The sequence below is a fragment of the Podarcis filfolensis genome (genome assembly GCF_964270895.1).
Source record: "Podarcis filfolensis genome assembly, chromosome: 8".
NCBI classification, from domain to species: Eukaryota; Metazoa; Chordata; class Lepidosauria; order Squamata; family Lacertidae; genus Podarcis; species Podarcis filfolensis.
The window spans coordinates 88426808-88443003 of record NC_139611.1 but is presented as its reverse complement, the minus strand read 5'-3'; the positions used below and the strand labels follow the sequence as shown (position 1 = coordinate 88443003).

The following is a 16196-nucleotide window of genomic DNA, read 5'->3' as shown; positions in this document are numbered from 1 at the left end:
TTGCAAAGTAGGGTGTGCGTGTGTGTCAATGAATGCTCAATGGCAAGATGCGTCAAGAGCTCATAAGCAAATCAGGATGCTCATTGTCTGCGCAAATGAATCAGACCAAATGATCAATTAAGGGAGGGACAAAGTCTAATCGTGGTGCAAAAGTTCCTGCAAACAAATACTGAATCGGTAGATAGTCTGGGGGGTTTCATAAGCTCCAAGGGGAAGGGGACTGGTCTGATTTGATGATGATAATAATAATAATAATAATAATAATAATAATAATAATAATATTTTTCCAGTTACAGATAGGTAGCCGTGTTGGTCTGCCACACAAGACAGAGAAACCAGTAGGAGAACACTTCAATCTCCCAGGACATTCTATACAAGATCTCAAAGTAGCTGTATTACTACAAAGGAATTTCAGAAATAGACTGGAAAGAGAAGCTGCTGAATTGCAACTCATTACCAAACTTAAAACCATGGAGAGACCTGGTCTGAACAAAGACCTTGGATTCTTATCTCATTATACATGACAAAGCCATTTTTCACCTTCTCACCCCTTGCTTTTTCCTGTAAGACCTATTGCAGTCGTTAAGAGTCGTCAACAGGCTCATCACAGCTATCTGCCAATCACCCATTCCCACCACCCTTCTGAGTAATACCCCTCTCCACCTTCTCACTATATAGAAGGATCTGGCAACTTCTGTTTCAGTGTATCTGAAGAAGTGTGCATGCACACGAAAGCTCATACCAAGAACTAACTTAGTTGGTCTTTAAGGTGCTACTGGAAGGAATTTTTTTTTTGTTTTGTTTTGAATAAAATTTTTATTATTTATACCCAACTGGCTGGGTTTCCCCAGCCACTCTGGGTGGCTTTGTGATGGCTTGGGAATCCGATTCAGAGGCTGAACCAGAGGAATCCCAGCCTGCACAGGAGTCCCCGCCTCCAGGGCCGGCTGAACTGGGGCAGGGCCTTGATTCTGAAGCGCCTGCACCTGTGCCGGATCCTCAGGAGCAGGCACCAGGTGAATCCACTCTGGCTCCGGAGGTGGTTGAGGACTCAGTGCCTACAGGTGAGTCTCCCCCTGGGTCCAGTAACCCTTCAGCCTCTCCTGAACTGCAGAGGCTCAGGGCAGAGAGGCGGAGGGAACTGGTTTCTCCCAGGAGGAGTGCTCGCCTTAAGGCCAGGAGAGGTGGGTCTCCTGGGGGCCGGGACCGCCCCTGGCCTCAGAGGAGATAAAGGCCAGTCAGCCCGGTCCCAGGTAACCTTCCCCCCGGGACCAGCACAGGCTTACAGCATACACTGGTACCTCCAGTTATGAACGGGATCCGTTCCCGAGGCCCGGCCGATCCCGAAAACTTTGTAACTGGAGTATATACTTCCGGGTTTGCCGCGTTCGCAACCCGAAGTTTACGTATCCAGAGGGATACGTAAGCAGAGGTACGACTGTATATCAAAACATAATAAAACATCAAACATTAAAAACTTTCCTGTAATGCGATGTGTCATATGCATTTTCAGCAATGTATAATGTATTATTTCCTCCGACATGTTCAGGTTGCTGTAACGGAGGCAAGTACCTGCTGAAGGATCTTCTCTGCCGTAGCACCCAGAGAGGCAAACATCTGGCCGGTCCCCTCTTGAGGACCTTTAGTTCTCAAATAATTCTGGTGTGCCCTCGGCACGATCAACTCTTGAGTTTCCCCCTTTTTAATACCTGCAGCCGGGTGGCGTGTTCCTGCTTGCGCTTCATGTCGTTGATGTACCAAGCCACGGCCGTCATGGTGATGCTCGCCTCTTCCACGGCGTCGTAGCCGGGACTGCTCTTGTCGTAATGCTTTGCCAGTTCCTGGGAAGGGAAGGCAAGTCTGCGTTGCTTGATGGAGATGGACAGGAGTGAGCCGGCAATAATAATAATTTATAATAATAATTTATTATTTACACCCCGCCCATCTGGCTGGGTTTCCCCAGCCACTCTGGGCGGCTTCCAACAAAATATTAAAATACAATAGTCTGCCAAACATTAAAAGCTTCCCTAAACAGGGCTGCCTTTAGATGTCTTCTAAAAGTTTGGTAGTTATTTTTCTCTTTGACATTTGGTGGGAGGGCGTTCCACAGGGCGGGTGCCACTACTGAGAAGGGCCTCTGCCTGGTTCCCTGTAACTTGGCTTCTCACAGCAAGGGAACCACCAGAAGGCCCTTGGCACTGGACCTCAGTGTCCGGGCTGAACGATGGGGGTATACAGGTATTCAGGTATACAGGACCCGAGGCCTTTTAGGGCTTTCAAGGTCAGCACCAACACTTTGAATTGTGCTCGGAAACGCACTGGGAGCGAGTGTAGGTCTTTCAAGACCGGTGTTATGTGGTCTCGGCGGCCGCTCCCAGTCCCCAGTCTAGCTGCCGCATTCATTATGACCGTCCAGAAGGATGTTATGGTCGATGGTGTCAAAAGCCACTGAGAGATCCAGCAGAACTAGGAAGCAGCTTTCACCTTCGTCCCTAGCCTGCCGGAGATCATCAACCAGCACGACCAAGGCAGTTTCAGTCCCATGATGAGGCCTGAATCCCGACTGGAAGGGATCCAAATGGTCCACTTCTTCCAATAAATTGCACAAACCTCATTTCTTAGAAGAAACAAGGTCTGCACCCGAGTGCCGGGCCTAATGACTCTTCTCGGTACGTCTTGCGGAGACTGAAGGTCCCCACCTCACCACAGCCGGCTGTGTCCCTTCCTCTGCAGGGAGTTTCCCAAGCAATCTGAGACTACGCCGACGCTGCTCCTTTTGTTCTTCTCATTTCACACCTCTCCTGGTCCTGGGAGACCAGGGCGGAGGGGAGCTTTTTGCAGCAGGCTCCTTCACTGGCCTGACTCATTTCTGCCACTCTGAACAACCACAAGCAACACGTGGCTAATAACGATCTAGCAAAAAAACGATAACATTATATTGTTTCACACTTCATAAGCAGAAAGTATGTAACCCTTGCATAAAGTCACAAATGATAAGAGTCAAATCAATGTTCCATGAACAAAATTAGAAAGCGTGTCAGCATCAAAGAAAACTGAAATGAAGGCAAATTGTCTTTCAACAGTCAAAATGCTGCGAAAGTCTGGCGATAGGTGCTCCGAACGTAGAATCGTTTTTCCAGATAACGAACTGTTTCAATGGCAATTCTTCGCCAGAAAATAAGTTGTCCCTACAGGTACTTCAAATAGAAATAGAACAGCAATCCCTTAACAGTGTAAAAAGCTGATCAACAACAAAAAAGCTGTGAAGCAATAGGATGTTACACATTTTTTGTTAGATCATGATTAACCGCATGTTGCTTGTGGTTGTTCAAAGTGCCGGAAATGAGTCAGGCCAGTGAAGGAGCCTGCTGCAAAAAGCTCCCCTCCGTCCTGGTCTCCCAGGATCAGGAGAGGTGTGAAGTGGGAAGAACAAAAGGAGCAGCGCCAGCGTAGTCTCAGAGTTTTCTGTTTTTGCAACACAGGGGATTTCATTTCGGCCACTTGGCTTTTCTCTTTTCCTGCTTCCAGTTCTGCTCCTCTCTGACACAGAATCTCCCTGCTCACTACGCCCTGTTGCCCCTTCAGCATCCAGCACCTTCTCTTCCCAGCCTTCTCCCTCTGACCGCTCCGCGTTGTCCCTGGGCTCTGAGCCTTTTTCCCTTGCGGGTTCCCCAGCTGATTCCTGCCACCATTCCTCAGAGTCCAACCGGACCACGACAGAGAGACTTGCTTGCTGGGCAAAAGGCTCTGAAACTAGCCACAACGGCTGTGATCGGCCTCCACGGTCGGAGGCCGCAATGCGCCCAAACACCAGCTGCTGGAAGCCCCAGGAGGGGCCAGTGTTGCTCTTGTGTTCGAATCCTGCTTACAGGTTTCCCTGCAGGCATTTGGTTGGCCACTGTGACAAGACTGCCCTTTACACAGCAGACCTTGTCAACTGATGCCGAGCAAAATGTTGGACCTCCGGCCCACAACCTCCAAGAAGAAGCCAAATAAGGTTTCTCCTGGCAGATCAGGAGAGAGATATTAAAGGTTAAGGGGACTCTTGACCATTAGGTCCAGTCGTGGCCAACTCTGGGGTTGGGGTGCTCATCTCGCTTTACTGGCCGAGGGAGCCGGCGTACAGCTTCCGGGTCATGTGGCCAGCAGGAGTAAGCCGCTTCTGGCGAACCAGAGCAGCACACGGAAACACCGTTTACCTTCCCTCCAGAGCGGTACCTATTTATCTACTTGCACTCTGACATGCTTTCGAACTGCTAGGTGGGCAGGAGCAGGGACCGAGCAATGGGAGCTCACCCTGTTGCGGGGATTCGAACCGCTGACATTCTGATTGGCAAGTCCTAGGCTCTGTGGTTTAACCCACACCCGCGTCCCAACAAAGATATTACTGCTTCCTTTTTAGCCACAATTTTACTCAAAAGGGTTCCCAACGAACTATCCTTTTGGGGAAAAGACAGGGTGTAGAAGAATATCCAAATGCACACGACCATAGTGTGAGTTTATAATCCTCGACAGCTTCGCCCTTGTCTTTTTAATTATTCCAGTTTTATACTGTGATGCCAATAAAGGTATTTGATTGACACTGTGACAACGAGGTGCTGGACTAAACAGACCATTAGCCCGATATAGCAGGTTTCTTCTTATTGTCTTATGCAAAGCTGCGATCACAGAACAAGAGTCCAGGAGCTTTGATTCCCAGAGTTGATCCCTCTTCGCAGGAAACTCTGGGAAACGTAGCCCTACCTGGGAGGGGAACGGGGGGAATCTCTTAACAGCGCCCAGCGTCCTCAACAAACTGCAACTCCCAGAATTCTTTGGGGTGCAGCCATGGCACCCTAGTGCTTTAAATGTCTGGTGGGAACGTGGCTCTAAAGAGCCACTTCCAAACCTCCGCAGCCTTCCTCCTCCTCCTCGCATTTCTCCAGTCTGCCCAGACCCTCGATAAGCCCGCCAGGGCCCAATCCTGACCTGCAGCAGCAAATGGTATTTCAGGATCCGCTGGACGGGCTTCAAGAGATACGTCTCCAGCGGCAGCGAATGCGACAGAGTGGCTTGCCTCTCGCGGAAGAACTTGGCCAGGGAGTCGTTCTCCATGCATTCCCGCAGCACCGAGACCGAGCTATGGGAGGGCGAGAGATGGGGCGTGTGATTGTATTCTTTTAATAATAATAATAAAACAAACAAACAACACTGAGGGGTGGGAAGGAAGGGGAGAAGTTGGCAGAAAGGGAAGAGGGCGTCAAAGGAATGCTGTTTCTTCGGGTCAACCTAGGATTTTGCTAAGCAGAAGTCACCTTGACTTTCTACAGCTTTCGCCAAACTTTCTAGTCCTCAGCAGGGAAGAAAAAACTGCTCCTGGACATTTGAAGGGCGCAGAGCTGCATCCCGTTGTGGCGTGCATTGAGCGTGAGCAGGTTGGAAGGTGATATTTGTGAGAATAGGAGAAATTCACCTGTCCCTGCCTATGCAGCTTATAATAATATAATAATAATAAAAATAAATTTTTATTTATACCCCGCCCTTCCCAGTTCAAAAACCGGGCTCAGGGCAGCTAACAACAAATTTAAAACACTTAATTATAAAAGCAGCATAAAATACAGTATAAAAACATGCATAACAATAAAATTCAAAAATCAATTAGATAATCCCCAGGGCTAGCTGGCTGAATTGGTCCTACTTGGGCCAGCGAGGAGACCAGGGGAGAATTAGCTGTGGGGTCTCAGAGCGGGTGATCTTCATAAAAGGGGAGGGGGAGGGAAGAAAGGGAAATAAAAGATCAGGCTGAATTCAAATGAAAAGCCAGGCGGAATAGCTCTGTCTTGCAGGCCCTGCGGAAGGAGGTTAAATCCTGCAGGGCCCTGGTCTCCTGGGACAGAGCATTCCACCAGGTCGGAGCCACCACTGAGAAGGCCCTGGCCCTGGCGGAGGATAGTCTGACTTCCTTAGGGCCCGGGACCTCTAAACTATGATTATTCGTGGACATAAGGTCCTCTGTGGGGCAGACCAGGAGAAGCGGTCCCGTAGATATGGTCCATACTAATGAAAAAAGCTGGTCAATAAGGAATGGAAACTGGCGGGGAATATAAGATGAATGAGAAGCAGCAAATTCAGCGGAGTGGGAGTGATCTGAGAAAGAGAGGCTTACTTACTTGGGGTAGTTCATGCAGTACAAGGTGTAGATATCAAACTCTTCACTCTGCAAGAGTTAATTGAACCACGTTAGTGTGCACTGAGGTGCATAAGGCTTGTTACTTTTTTAACAGCCAGCAGGCGGCGCTATAACCTTACTGAACACTTGGGCTCTAGGGACTCTCTGCCTTTTTCCAATGCACTCTGCAACCTTTTCCTGAACAGAATCTGAGCTTCGGGAGAGAGCCAGCTTCAACAAACCAGCTCCTATGCTCTTGAATTAAAGAGCGAAGAGCCAAACCAAACAGCCATTTATAACGGTGTGAGACCACAGAGGATAGGAGATGCAATTTTCTGACTGTCCTGGGCTGGAATGCTCAGCTCTCGGCTGGAAAACACTACTATTTATTTGCTTTAAAAGGTTTCCCCACCACCTCCCCACTACAAAGCCCAGAAAATAGCTTACAAATCCAACTGCGACACTGTCAAATGCCAGCCGAAGTCAAAACCAGCTGGACCACCAATACTAATAATTTTAAAAAATCAAGAAGAGCAGTGCAATCAATATATTTCTATATATAAAGAAGCAGAGAAAGCAGATTGATCTCAATAAAGTTACTTCATGGCTAGTAACCATTTATAGTCTTGACCGCCGTGAATTTGTTGACTCCCCAGAAAGGTTTTTTTTATTTGACAGTCCTCACTTTGACTCCCCCCTTCTCCTCCATTTTGTCTAATCCCTGTCTGATGCTATTTAACATCACCTCCAGACTCTCGCTATTTCGTGAGAGGGGCTGAATCGCATGCTAGAAATTTAGGTCCATGCAAATAATAATAATAATAATAATAATAATAATAATAATAATAATAATAATAATTTATTATTTATACCCAGCCCATCTGGTTGGGCTTCTCCAGCCACTCTGGGCGGCTTCCAAAAAAATATTAAAATACTGTAATACATTAAACCTTAAAAGCTTCCCTAAACAGGGCTGCCTTCAGATGTCTTCTAAAAGTCTGGTAGTTGTTGTTCTCTTTGACATCTGGTGGGAGGGCGTTTCACAGGGCGGGCGCCACCACCAAGAAGGCCCTCTGCCTGGTTCCCTGTAACTTGGCTTCTCGCAGGGAGGGAACCACCAGAAGGCCCTCGGAGCTGGACCTCAGTGTCTGGGCAGAATGATGGGGGAGAAGACGCTCCTTCAGATATACTGGACCAAAGCCATTTAAGGCTTTCAAGGTCAGCACCAACACTTTGAATTGTGCTCGGAAATGTATAGGGAGCCAATGTAGGTATTTCAAGACTGGTGTTATGTGGTCCCGGCGGCCGCTCCCAGTCCCCAGTCTAGCTGCCGCATTCTGGATTAGTTGCAGTTTCCGGGTCACCTTCAAAGGTAGCCCCACGTAGAGCACATTGCAGTAGTCCAAGCGGGAGATAACCAGAGCATGCACCACTCTGGCGAAACAGTCCGCAGTGGATTAAAGTTCTTGCGGGCATTAAATCCACTTCAAAAACAACAGCAGACTTTTTGCTGTGAGGAAAGTGACAGGGAATTGAACTAAAGGGTATAGAACAAGGATCGGCTGATGGGAAGACGTCCAGCCAGTTGGGGAAAAAATGAGAAAAAAGGGTCAGTAAAGAGTAGACATTGCCCCTCAGCGTAAGCTCCGTGCAAGCAAATCAGGATCCGTGCTCCATAAGTCAATCATAAGGAGCAGTCTTAAGTTAGCAGCCCTCGTCAGACGTTGGTCCTTCAGTTATCCTGGCTCTGGAGCATTTAATAATATTAATTGATAATCAGAATTTTATCATTTATACCCTTCCCATCTGGCTGGGTTGCATTTAAGGGCCTTATGGGTTAAAACCAGCACTAGTCTGCCGGAGCTAACTGGATCTTGAAATATTGGGGAACGATTACTCTCCATAAAAAGGTAAAGGTAAAGGGACCCCTGACCATTAAGTCCAGTCGTGGCCGACTCTGGGGTTACAGTGCTCATCTCGCTTTATTGGCCAAGGGAGCGGGCGTACAGCATCCGGGTCATGTGGCCAGCAGGACTAAGCCTCTTCTGGTGAACCAGAGCAGCGCATGGAAACGCCGTTCACCTTCCCACTGGAGTGGTACCTATTTATCTACTTGCACTTTAACGTGCTTCCGAACTGCTAGGTTGGCAGGAGCTGGGAGAGAGCAACCGGAGCTCACCCCGTCGCGGGGATTCGAACTGCCGACCTTCTGATCGGCAAGTCCTAGGCTCTGTGGTTTAACCCACAGCGCCACCCGCATCCCAATTACTCTCCATAATTAGTCCCAATTAATAACCTGGCTAGGATTTACAACCTCGGCAATAATAATAATAATTTATTTTTTATACCCCGCCCATCTGGCTGAGTTTCCCCAGCCACTCTGGGCGGCTCCCAATCAAATGTTAAAATCAGTACAGCATTAAATATTAAAAACTTCCCTAAACAGGGCTGCCTTCAGGTGTCTTTTAAAGATAGGATAGCTGCTTATTGCCTTGACATCTGGTGGGAGGGCATTGCACAGGGCGGGTGCCACCACCGAGAAGGCCCTCTGCCTGGTTCCCTGTAACCTCACTTCTCGCAATGAGGGAGTGTTGCAATGGGGAGTGTTGCAATGGAGTGTTGCAATCTAGATGACCTTTGGATGTCCTTCCTAGCACCACAATTCTATGATTCTATGACATTCTGTGGTTTTTTTAAATAAATGTTTTTTATTGGTTTTACGTATAAACACATTACGCAACAGCGTACCCTCTTATTTTATCTCTTTGGCTCGACTGAACCTAACGGCTTCCGTGCCTCCTGTCTGACAGTTTACAAAATTAAACTTTACATCTTCACCTTTCGCTTTGTATCCTATCCTTGTTACTCCGTTACTTCAAATATTCGATTACTCAACCTGAATAGGTAGCAATCTCATCTTACAGATCTTCAAAGAGCCGTGATAACGATGTTAAATTGCTTACAGTTGTGTTTCAAATATAGTATCTCTATAAGACTCACTTTTTCCCTCCTAAAAAGTAAGGGGAAATGTGTTTGCGTCTTATGGAGCGAATGCAGGCTGCGCAGCTATCCCAGAAGCCAGAACTGCAAGAGGGATCGCTGCTTTCGCTGCGCAGCGATCTCTCTTGCTGTTCTGGCTTCTGAGATTCAGAATATTTTTTTTCTTGTTTTCCTCCTCCAAAAATTCGGTGCGTCTTGTCGTCTGGTGCGTCTTATAGAGTGAAAAATACGGTACGTTTGTTCCAGTCTTTTTGGAATGCTTGGTCTCGCTATGACATTCTCGACAGGTTGAAGCTTTTTGGACGCTTTTGCGAACACAGCTAAGCGCAGCCTGGACGCTGTTAAGAGGTCATCTCGTTCCAAAGGAATCACAGAGCGAAGAAGTTGTGAGCAGAATGCGGGGAAACCCTTACCCTTTGAACAAAGCACTCCGCGACAGCCTCAGCGCTGGTGTTTCGCTCCATGTCTTCCAGAAGTTCGCTGCTCAAAGACAGAGAAAACATAAATAAGCATAAATAAGGCTTCTCACGACGCTTTCTCACCTGCCTGTGGCAATACAGTGGTACCTTGGATCTCAAACTCTCTCTTTTTCTTTTCAATTTTTTTTATTCATTTTATAACACAAATAAAGAACACAAACAGAAAAACAAACAAATTCTTGTCATATCCTTATTTTTCTAAACATTGTTAAGTGGGTTTCCCCAAGTCCCACCTATCTGATTTTCATTTTACTTCATCTTTAGCAGTTTACATATATCATAGTTTCTAACTCTCTCTTTTTTTTATCACACTTAAAATAAATTCTCATTTTATCACTTACAAATAATACTGTTTTAAAATACACTATCTTCTACTTCTAACCCTGCAGCCTATATCCACTTCCAACACTATTCTAAGATTTAAATATTAACATATTTTTTTCAAATATTCCTTAAATGTCTTCCAGTCTTCTTCCGCTGTCTCTTCTCTCTGGTCTCGGAGTTTCCCGGTCAGTTCAGCAAGTTCCATATAGTCCATCATCTTCATCTGCCATTCTTCAATAGCTGGTAAATCTTGTTTCTTCCAATTCTTCGCTAGCAATATTCTCACAGCTGTTGTGGCATACAGAAAAAAAGTAACATCCTTTTTGGGGATTTCACCCCCCACTATTCCAAGTAAAAAGGCTTCTGGTTTCTTAATAAATGTGTTTTTCAACACTTTTTCCAATTCATTATAAATCCTTTCCCAGAAGTCTTTTACCTTGGGGCACGTCCACAATCTTGGCTCTCAAACTCAATCCGTTCCGGAAGTCCGTTCCAAAACCAAAGCGTTCCAAAACCAAGGCAGGCTTTCCCATAGAAAGCAATGCAAAACGGATTAATCCGTTCCAGACTTTTGAAAACAACCCCCAAAACAGCAATGCAACATGGATTTTGTTATCTAACAAGACCATGGATCCATAAAATGAAAGCAATGTACTGGAGTCACACAATCGATCGATCAATCAATCAATCAGTAGCTGAACCGGGTTCCACACAGTCACCAAAAAAAGAGAGAAATATGTAACTGTGCGGTATAAAGTAACGGATAGACAATAATTGGAAGTCAGTTTTAAATTTCTTTTCTATAAATTTTATACTTGTGTTCAATACCAGGAGTATATATATATATGATGATAATTATATTAATCTTCTTATATTTTATAGTGTGGTGGTTGGTTTGATTTTTCTGTTCTTCGTTTGTTTGATTGTATGTTTTTTTACTTGTATGTATGTCTGTTTTTCATAAATGTATTATATATATATATATATATATATATATATATATATGAGCCACAAAAACACAAAATAAATAGCAAAAACAGACAGACCTCAGCGTAACACTTAAATCAGAAGCGTGGCACTCAAATCGGAGCATGTTCGGCTTCCGAAAAAAGTTCGCAAACCAGAACACTTATTTCCAGGTTCGCAGTGTTTGGGTTCCAAGTTGTTTGAGAACCGAGGCGTTTGAGAGCCAAGGGACCACTGTCCTGGACTACCTTGCAGGGCTGTCCTTTTGGACCACCGCTGCCCTCCCCTGGGCGAAGCATTTTGTGCGCGTAGGCAAGCGTACTGGGGGGTGCTTTGTGAACGTGAAATTATCGATCCTTTTTTTCACGGCAGCGACAAGGTCATAGCACGATCCGCCCTCGGCACAACCGGCTGGGGTGGGGTGGAGACGCTCCTTTCTCTAAAGGGTTAACTGGGGCCGCTGACTGGCTTCCAGCTTTCCCCACATCTTCCATCCGTACCCCCCACTGGGCTCCGCTTAAGCTCTTAAACAGAGCCAGATGGGAAAGCAGGTTGGTTGACGGAGAGGTTGGCAGGCGACCAGTTTTGGGGGAAGCCAAAAAAGCAGCAGGAGATGGAGCGAGAGAAGGGGAAAGAGGAAAGGAAATGGTGTGAGAAAGGGAAAAAAAGAGGGAAAGAACATGGCTGCTGGCCAGGAGCCCCTGTTAGGGAACAATGTTTCCGTGTCTTCAACTTCCATCGTCGGCTGGGGTTTGCAGAAACCTTCCTTTTGTGATGGGGAATATGGGTTTTTCCCCAATATGGGGCAATCAGGGCATTTCAAATGTCCTCCGGGAACACAGGGAAGGTGACGCGCTCATTTTTAGGCACAGGAAAACTGAGTCAGGGCCGGCGGCTAGTTCAAGGTGGCGAGCGGGCAATCTCCTAGGGAGAGCAGAAACTGCTCACAGGGGTCCAAGGGGAAAGTTTTGGCAAGCTGGAAGAGCTTGCTCCTTTTATTGCCTCAGAGGGGTATGCAGACAGACAAGCCATAATTAATAATAAAAATAAAAATAATAAAAATAATAATAATTGTATACCGCCCTTCGTCCCAAGATCACAGGGCGGTTCGCAACATAGACTCATCAAATGAGAACACAAAATACATAATAAAAACAAGATGAAGAACAGGAACCAATCCAATAACCCCTCAACCACAAACATGTTTAAAAGGACCTCAAATGTTAATCAGCCAAAGGACTGGTGGAAGGGAGACATAAAAGGAGTTATGGGTTTGCAGCACTGACAGGTGCTTCTGGACTAAACGGAGAAGTCTCAGATTCTAGCTTTTCCATCTTTACTCACCTGGAAGGATAAAGCCTCTATATGTGTGGGAGCTGGTAGCAGTTACTTGGTCGTGAAAGAAACACACTTTGTGCATGCCCAGAGGCGCTCTTTACTTGCTCCAAGTGTTTGCGCACGCGACAGGTTCTGGGACTGATCCAACGGATAGAGGTGGCTCAGTTGCAACGGAAACACACTTTGTGCATGCCCAGAGACACACTTCACATGTCCCAGATCCTTTACGCTCACAACAGGTTGTGGAACTGACCTAAATTAAACCCTCTCTAAGACCAAACAATGAGTAAACTGGGGCAGTTGGAGACAGACCAGAGAAGGCACACCACTAATTCACTGGGGATGAAAATGCTCAGAAGCTCAGTATTTAACTTCCCTGCTGCAACTAAAAGCTGGGATTTGGCAGAAAGGTGTCCACGGAGTGGAGGAACTTTGGGACGCCTCTTTTGAAAAGGGAAGATGGAGTGCCTGTATCCTTCCTTCGCTTCTCCATAAACTCACACGCTCCCGTCTTTTTCTGACCTCCATCTTCCCCATCCCTTTCCAAAACACACATTCCCCCCTCCTTCCAAACCCCTCTCCGGCACCCACAAGCCCGGCTCAAATTACCTTCTCAGCAAATTCCAGGGCTAAAAACATTTCCGCCTTGAGAAACCCTCCCGTTCTGGACCATGTTAATTGCTGCAAACGCACACACAGCGCGAGACACAGATCCTGGCTTGCTTAGATCTGGGGAAATGGGAACTGCACGGCTAAAGATCCACTAGAGAGATGCTACCGGCTTATAACACTGGCATGAGTTCATTGCTGTCATCTTACTGCCTTGTGTTCTATGATTAATGATAATAATAATAATAATTTATTTCTAACCCCCACCTCCCAAATCTGGCTGGGTTTCCCCAGCCACTCTGGGCGGCTCCCAACAGAACATTAAAATCATGATAAAACATCATGTTTAGGGATGCTTCTACCGTTTGATGCATTACTGTATTTTAATATTTTGTTGAAAGCCACCCAGAGTGGCTGGGGAAGCCCAGCCAGATGGGCGGGGTATTATTATTATTATCAAACATTAAAAACTTCCCTAAATAGGGCTGCCTTCAGATGTCCTCTAAAAGCTGTATAGTTCTTTATCTCTTTGACATCTGATGGGAGGGCGTTCCACAGGGCGGGCGCCACCACTGAGAAGGCCCTGTATCTGGTTCCCTGTAACCTCGCTTCTCGTAGGGAGGGAACTGCCAGAAGGCCCTCGGAAGTGGACCCCGGTGTCTGGGGTGGACAATGGGGGTAGAGACGCTCCTTCAGGTATACTGGGCTGAGGCCGTTTAGGGCTTTCAAGGTCAGCACCAACACTTTGAATTGTGCTCGGAAACGTACTGGGAGCCAATGTAGGTCTTTCAGGACGGTGTTATGTGGTCTCGGCGGCCACTCCCAGTCCCCAGTCTAGCTGCTGCACTCTGGATTAGTTGTAGTTTCCGGGTGACCTTCAAAGGTAGCCCCAAGTAGAGCGCATTGCAGTAGTCCAAGTGGGAGAAAACCAGAGAATGCACCACTCTGGCAAGACAGTCTGCGGGCAGGGAGGGTCTCAGCCTGCGTACCACATGGAGCTGATAAACAGCTGCCCTGGACACAGAATTCAAGTTCAAGTTTTATCGCGGCAAAAGCCAGTAACACTAAACACCACAAGATCAAACAAAAAGAAATCAACAATAACATCAGAAAAGGAAAAAAAAAAAAGATCTCCTTTTGACAATGATGAAGACTGAAGGAAAAGGAGAGAGGACTTTAAGAAGTGCTTCTCCACACAGAAATGCCTATAAAGCTGATTTTCATGCTATTAAGTGCAGTTTTGATTCTGTGAACTCGGATAATGCTTCAAATAGATCTGGCTCCCAGCAAAAGCTGACTAGCTCATCCAATGGTGGAGGTAATGACCCACATGTTCGGGGCAGAGCTGTCACCTATGGCAACAGGGTACACAAGATCAAAAATATGTTCATGAAGATGGGTGGCTCTTCCACTCCACTTTGTTCTGAGAACAGCCCACCCTCTGAGCCCAAGATCATCACCAAAACAGCTGCAAGTGACCCTGCTCATCCTTCTCCCAGTAGCCCATCTTTCTTTTGTGTTCAAAAAAACAACCTCCTAAATATTGACTCTGTCCCTTGCAGTGGTCCCCAGGATTCTTTACCTGCTTCTTCGATTACTGGACACAGAATTGACCTGTGCCTCCATGGACAGCTGTGAGTCCAGAATGACTCCCAGGCTGCACATGTTTGCTACTGGGCCCTTTCAAATCTGGAACAGGTTAGAGGGCTCATCACACGCAAGCCAGATCCTGAAATGCGTGAGGTAAGAGTGCACAATTCCAGTTGTGAGCAGAACCAAGTTACACAATAATGGTGGTGAGAGGAAAATAAGGAGTGATGCAGTGTTTAGTGTCAGTGCTACGACCTGGGAGAGACAAGGGGTCATTTCATTGCTCAGCCGTGAAAACTCACTGGGTGGCCTTGGGCCAGTCATTGTCTCTCAGCCTATCCTACTTCGCAGGGCTGCTGTTGTTGGGGGGTTAGTAAAGGTAAAGAGACCCCTGACTGTTAGGTCCAGTCGTGGCAGACTCTGGGGTTGTGGCGCTCATCTTGCTTTATTGGCCGAGGGAGCCTGCGTCCAGCTTCCGGGTCATGTGGCCAGCATAACTAAGCCGCTTCTGGCAAACCAGAGCAGCGCACAGAAACGCCGTTTACCTTCCCGCCGGAGTGGTACCTATTTATCTACTTGCAGTTTGACGTACTTTCGAACTGCTAGGTTGGCAGGAGCTGGGACCGACCAACGGGAGCTCACCCTGTTGCGGGGATTCGAACCGCCAACCTTCTGATCGGCAAGCCCTAGGCTCTGTGGTTTAACCCACAGAGCCACCCGCTTTACATAACAATAAATACAGATTCCTCTTTCAGCATCACATGCAAGATCACATTCCTATACTCTGCAGGTCACGGAGATTGCTTAGGTCTGCAACGTTTGCTCAGTTAATTGGTAAGATTAGTCACATGTAAACGACAGCTCCTGGGGAGAAATGTGTGTCATAAATGCCATTATAAATCCATCAGCTGGTTATTGGTACCACCCAGAAAGCCCCATTTGTTTTATCGGGTATAGCCAAAGGCCTTCACAATGAACAACAGAGGGCAAAAAGCAACGCATTCCTCTAAAGTCACACAACATTAAGTCTATAAACCTACAAACATAGACAGCATCTTAAAAAGCAGGGATATCACCTTGCCTACAAAGGTCCATATAGTTCAAGCCATGGTTTTCCCAGTAGTGATGTATGGAAGTGAGAGCTGGACCATCAAGAAGGCTGATCGCCAAAGAATGGATGCTTTTGAATTCTGGTGCTGGAGGAGACTCTGGAGAGTCCCATGGACTGCAAGAAGATCAAATCTCTCCATTCTGAAGGAAATCAGCCCTGAGTGCTCACTGGAAGGACAGATCCTGAAGCTGAGGCTCCAAGACTTTGGCCACCTCATGAGAAGAGAAGACTCCCTGGAAAAGACCCTGATGTTGGGAAAGATGGAGGGCACAAGGAGAAGGGGACGACGGAGGACGAGATGGTGGGACAGTGTTTTCAAAGCGACCAGCATGAGTTTGACCAAACTGCGGGAGGCAGTGGAGGACAGGAGTGCCTGGCGTGCTCTGGTCCAGAGGGTCACGGAGAGTCGGACACGACTAAACAACAACAACAAGTCTATAAAAGTCTACAGCATAAAAGTTTAAAATTGCAATGCATTAGCAGAACTGAGGCGAAGCCCCTTAGCTGCCAGAGCAAATCTGGCTACCAGATGTCCAATTTGTAGCTATTTATTGGCCAAGAGTTTGAGAACCAAGGAACCACTATATCTGGACTACCTTACTGGGGGATCAATCTGAGAACCAATAAAGAA

The 16196-nt window shown here is 46.8% G+C and overlaps 1 protein-coding gene across 1 annotated transcript in view; it reads right to left on the bottom strand.

Annotated features, from left to right (window-relative positions):
- PLEKHG2 (pleckstrin homology and RhoGEF domain containing G2) overlaps nt 1–16196 on the bottom strand; it is a 57898-nt gene that overhangs the window by 23945 nt on the left and 17757 nt on the right. Inside the window, exons 5-8 of the mRNA XM_083628250.1 lie at nt 9562–9628; nt 6150–6196; nt 4969–5119; nt 1710–1841 (exon numbers count right to left, since the gene is read on the bottom strand). Coding sequence (XP_083484376.1) covers nt 1710–1841; nt 4969–5119; nt 6150–6196; nt 9562–9628 — 397 coding nt within the window. The remainder of the gene's footprint in view (nt 1–1709; nt 1842–4968; nt 5120–6149; nt 6197–9561; nt 9629–16196) is intronic.